General features: G+C 44.3%; 1 protein-coding gene across 1 annotated transcript; it reads right to left on the bottom strand.

Moving 5' to 3' along the window:
• Positions 1 to 1,008: 1,008 nt before the first annotated feature.
• DERL2 (derlin 2) lies at positions 1,009 to 5,634 on the bottom strand (the record flags this gene model as incomplete). The annotated part of the gene is made up of 6 exons (XM_009870199.1): positions 1,009 to 1,429; positions 3,285 to 3,375; positions 3,916 to 4,111; positions 4,738 to 4,831; positions 5,266 to 5,339; positions 5,569 to 5,634. Coding segments are annotated over 6 exons (627 nt in total), but the record flags the coding sequence as incomplete, so codon positions are not given.
• Positions 5,635 to 5,722: the final 88 nt, after the last annotated feature.

The following is a 5,722-nucleotide window of genomic DNA, read 5'->3' as shown; positions in this document are numbered from 1 at the left end:
CCCGTGAGCTCCCAACGCGTTCTCCCGGAGTACAAACCAGTTAAAAACCCGTCGCCAGCAGCAAAATCCGAGACGATTACGTGCGCCAAGGGTAAGCCTACCCTCCCAAATCTGGAAGATGCAGTTTTAACAGGATCTCGTTGTACCTGTCATGGTACACTCAATAAAGCAGGACCCCGAGCAGTCCACAGGATCCAACCCGCAGAACTGTGCTCCCAATTCCCTCCGTGGCTTCTCACAGGGATACTTATCATCAACATAACTTCAACTCAAATCCCCCTCAGCTCACTGACCCGTGCTGGACACTCAGCTTTCCTGCAATAAGCCTCACACACAAATTAGGAATTTAACCCCTCGAGCAGACACTCCTGTTTCCTCGCGGTTCCGAGACACCCCCGTGGGAAGAGCCTGTGTTAACGCTCTCTCTTTAGGGACTTGCTTTTCCTGATCTCTGCTCTTTCACCTCAAGACTACAGGATTACACACAGGATTAACCAAAAAGGATCCACACGATGTTTTATTTTTATTCAACTCGTTGTCCGAGATATCTGAGCAGCTCTGACTCCAGACAAGTTTCCTTCCCCGGCATTCCAAGTCATTTAAAAACTGTTATTAACCGTGCACGTGTGGCAGTGGATTTTGTAGAACTACCTATTTAAACCAGACTCAAACCTGGACACCTGAACAAGCAAGTCTTTGGGGGAAAAGCCATGAAAATGTAGCCTCGGCCTGCAAGTGTTTTCACACAGAGGCACGTTCCAGAAACCCAACCAGCAAAGTGAAAAGCCTGCATTATGCTGCATGTTGCATTTCTTACGATTCAAACAAGACTGGAGACAGCAGCATCTCTGATTAAAAAATCCTTTTGCCACTAAAACAGGGACTTGCACTTTCAGCTTGTAGCTCTTTTATCCAAGAATAAAAAAAGAGTTAAAACCCAAAAGGTTGGTTGTGTCCCCTGTAAAGTTTCCCCATATAGTTTCCTGTATCAAATAACTTGAAAAAAAAGAAAAAAAGCTTTAGAAATCAGTTTAAACCAGTACTCGTTGAAGCTGACAGGAAATGGTTTCCAGTTTTAGGTTTTTTTGGCTCCACTGGATTAGTATTTTCATTACCAGTCCAACAAATTCCCTGACTGGGAAAGACACTGGTAATCAGGAAGCGTCTTGGATTAGACTGTCATTTCATAAAGTGCTTGAATTCAAAACCAAAGAGCTGTCCAAAAGTGTCCTTTCTGTGATGGGGAACGAGAAAGTCCCCAGGACGGAACTTCACTCCAGTCAGTCTCTCCCAGTTGTCGCTGGGTTTTGGCACAGACATTTATTAGCCTCCAAGGCGCTGACCTTCTCCCCACGCAAACCCTCCCGGTCGTTCTTCGGGCAAGGGATTGTAATTAGGATCATCATCCGGTGTATCAAATATTGCTTTCCTGAAAAACAGAAAATATTTTTTTTTCTTTTAGAATATATTTCACAACCAAAACTGCTCCAATTCTGCACATCTAACAGAGTCCTCCCTCAGAAACACTCTGCCAAAGCACGGCAAGTCATGCTCGCTCTCTGGTTAGGAGCCACCCAGAAGAAGGTCGGAAATTCTGTGCCTAAAACAACTTGAGACTGAAGAGATTTGGCTGAAAGCTAAAATTCCACCTTCAATGTCAGGCAGAATTTCATCCAGGGTGCAAAACATGAACAGGTTATCAAGGAGCTCTTCATATCTTCAGAAGGCGACAAAGTAAGAGTCAAACACAGGCAGCGTTATCTCAATCTCACAGGCACGATGCAGGCACTGACAAGCAGACCTGAAATCCACAGAGGAGACTGTATTTGAGACAATATTAGAGGCTTCAGCTTCCTATTTTTTACAAAAAAAACCATCCTTTAACTCACACGTTACTTTGCCGCTCCCAAAACTAGTTTTAGAGCTTCTCTCGTGCTAAATTTGTTTATCCAGAAACAAAAATAGAAGACTCTTTGAAACACACAAAAAATAAAAATCGCAGGCTACATACAAGGAATCATTACATCCAAACCTTCTTACAAGTAAAGCACAGTTAACAAGGCAGTTCTTAGACCAGCTTAGCTAAACAGATTATTTCTCTTCAGCCAGAGTGACAGGCCATCTCAGAGAAGTTTTCAGAACAGGAAAAAGGAAAATTCCAGGGGTATTATAGCTAAAACATCAAAGAAAATTCAAGCACCTGGTGGGAAAACAAAATAATCCACAAGACAAAAGGAAAAAAACAATCCACGTAGACCCAGACAGAATCGTAAGCAGCCTTCTGAACACAGACAAGTAACAGGATTTAAATGGCAGCCTGAAGATAGGCCGACGCTTTTTCCAGAGGGAGTTACTGAGACAGCACCCAGGGCTCCAACAGCCTCAGGAGCCCTCCCGCACGCAGCCACGGGCGTACGCTCTGTGAAGACAGAAAATTCTTGCATGTGGGTAACTGGATACCTGATTTCTCTGGAGTTGCATTTTTATGCAGTCAGCCCTCGCCAGAAGCTGCCCTCAGCTGCTAAGGCCAAGTTAGATCAGCGCAGATGTACACAAGCGACTGAGGCAGCTGCCCCGCGAGAGGCGCTCCTGCAGCCATCACCTGCCAAATACAAAGCTGACCGGGATCAGAAATAAAGTGTACGTGTCCAATCCAACAAGCATGACCCACCTGTTAAACTCAGCACGGGTCTGAAGACAAAATTTTAATTACTCAGGCTTTGGGAGGCGAATTCAACAAAAAAAAAAGAGGACTGGCTGAGCTCTAGAGAATTCTGAGAGTCTCGGAGAGCTCAACTCGACTGCCCCACTGTTCAGGCTCTCCCCGTGGCTGCTGCACAGCACAACAGATCCACAGCCTCCGTGCACTCCCAGTAGGAGTGGCACCACGCAGCAGCGCAAACGCCGAAGCCTTTGGCCAAAGGTGCGAAACAGAGAATGATTTACAGATGAAAAAAATATTAGATATATTTATAACGCCTCTGAACGCAGCAGGACTCAGCCCTCACGCCTCAAAAAGAGACACGTGTCTTTGGTGCCACCAACAGGCAAAACCCAGTCAGCAAAGACTAACAAGTGTTATCACCGAAGGAATTAAACCCCTTTAGCTCTTCTCTCCAGGAAGTTAGTTTCAACTCCCACATCCATAAGACCCTTCTCCCTGAATTAAATAACAGAGCAAGCACCGATGCTCAAGCTGCCGAACGGACCAGAAGACTGAACGATACGGTTTTCCACGCAAGCGCTTTTTCTACACCTGTTCCAAATCCGGCACCAATACCTACAGGACAGACGGTGTTCTCAGAAGCCTTCCACCACCAGGCTGATTGGGAAAGACGTCCTCTAGGAAAAAATATATGTGTCCCACAGCAATACCTAGCACATAAAGCAAAGGCAAATGGTGATTTTCAATGCTTCTCCTTCCCAACTTTCAAATGCTTTCAAGAGTTTTCAGGTAAAAAACCCAACAAATCGCACATTCTTTCACAGAAAATATGAGAAAAGATCTAAAAATACAAAAACCAACGAAGAACCTTGACATCAGATGAAAAGCTTAATGTACACTTCAAGATACTACTACAAGGAAAACTGCTTGTCATTATTAAATGTACTGATGTTAGGGCTTTATGAGAGTTGGTAAAAGTACTAATATAAGGTATTTTACTTCAGTAGTCTGAGGGCCACCATCAGATTATGTAGCTGGGCTGATTCTAAAAAAATAGGAAGCCAAAGCATCAGCTCTTTCCATCCTTGTTACAGTACGCTATGGTGTTTAGAAACGAAGCCTGGTGTAAACCTGGCACCGCTACAGCAGAATAACTGATACTGAGTAAAAGGTTTCATGTTTTTCCACATTCTTTGTTCCACGTAAAACACCAGCAGGAATGAATCCTTGTGATTCTTGCCATTCCTTACCCAGGAGATCCACGATGATGGAGTTCCCCAAAAGTAGCGAAAAGCCCATCAAAACCCAGGGTAGGAACGGGGCTTGAAAGATGAGGAGACCAAAAAAGTTCATTCGGACGTAGGGATTCCTGCGGCTCCACACGTACACGAGCATTATCGTGAAGGCTTGGCCCAAGAAAACCAAGTTCACAAACAGGCCAAAAAGCTGCGACGGGTAGTTAAAGAAAACAGTTCACCAAGTAACTGGTGTGAGGTCAACCGCGAGAAGTCTCCAGCTTGACCCGTAATCGTACATCCTCTGTGCAATTTGGATCTCTGCTTCCCCAGGTTGACCAAATTCAACAGCTAGAGCAGGATTCAGGGCACCTGCGGCACGAATAATCCCTTTAAAGTATAATTTAGCATGAAATCACTGAAGCAACAGCACTTCTCTGCCACAGCCTGAGTGCAGTTACACACCTGAGCAGTCCCCTTTTATCTGATGATCTCATTTCCATAATCCGATTAAGCAATAAAAAGCCTGAAAGACCAGCCTGGTTTTTAAGAGCAAGAGTCACAAACCGTTCAAAAGTACTTTAACACTATTCCTCATAGTAAAATGTATTATCACCTAAGAAATAAGATAAATGCAGTATCATGTTTTCCCGTTCGGTCCCCATGTGTTGCCTGATCTAGTTGAGAGGTGGCGTCCCTGGCGACAGGGAGGCTGGATTAGAACGATCTCTAAGGTCCCTTCCAGCCTCGGCCATTCTACGATGATGGTTTCAGCGCTCATTCGCATACCTGTAGCTTCCCTAAAACAGTTTGGAATAATAAAAAAAGAAAGGATACGGTCATTAAAAGTCCTCCAAAAAGGAACATAAATACAAAGTCTGCTGTCCGGCCTCGAAAAGAGCCTTCTTCAAGCATTCGGCAGTAACGATATCTGAAGTGGCAGGTCAGGAAAACGTGATTGCAAGTGAGCTTAAAGAAAGATCCAAGCGCAAAAGGATTCAATTACACACAAGCTTAGATGCAAGTTTTCTATCTGTCTCCTTCCAGGTGCCTCAGCAGAGAGGGCAGAGCTGGGCGAAAACATTTAATCGGAATTTTCTCCCATTTGTCAGAACCAACCTGAAGGATCAGGCTTGTGCAAAAAAGTCTTAACACCCCAAAAACGAATGGGAAAAACTCTTGACAACTTATGAAGGCGATCCCATCGATGTCCTTTCATGACATCAGGGAGGTCGGCATCAATCAGCTCCCAGGAGCTTCACCGTGGAGCAGAACTGGACCTTTGCCTGGAGGCACGCAGAGCAACGCCCCTGTGCTCCGGAGCTCTGCTTCCCAAGGAAAGAAAATAAACTTGATGAAGGATACAAAAAGATCATGTTAAATAAAAAATTAAAGCCAACTGGTCCAAAGAATAAGTAGTTTGTGATTAACCTCCATACCTGGAAATAAGACAAATACAAAGACTTATTAAATGTGACAGCTGATTTTTATTGTCTAAATGCAAAAGCAAGTAACAACGTCACTGAAATCTCCTTCACAGTCAATGAATTTAAGATCTATGCTAAGATACAGTGACCAGCACTCCACTTCCATCACCTTTTAAAAAATAGAAATTCAATACACTCAAGAGTTCACTCAAAACCCGCCCGCCCCTTAAAAAACACTTACTTGAAAGTGTTTAAATATTAACTCAGGGTTGAAATACAGCTGAAAGGGCGTGATTAGTTCTAATTGCTGAAAAAGAAGAGAACATTCGACGGGATCAACACAACAAGAAACAGCCACGCGCGCACCTAAACGAGCGGCCCCTCCGCTGTGCCGG

Source organism: Apaloderma vittatum, unplaced genomic scaffold (genome assembly GCF_000703405.1).
Source record: "Apaloderma vittatum isolate BGI_N311 unplaced genomic scaffold, ASM70340v1 scaffold38725, whole genome shotgun sequence".
Classification (NCBI taxonomy): domain Eukaryota; kingdom Metazoa; phylum Chordata; class Aves; order Trogoniformes; family Trogonidae; genus Apaloderma; species Apaloderma vittatum.
This window is presented reverse-complemented; position numbering and strand designations above follow the sequence as displayed.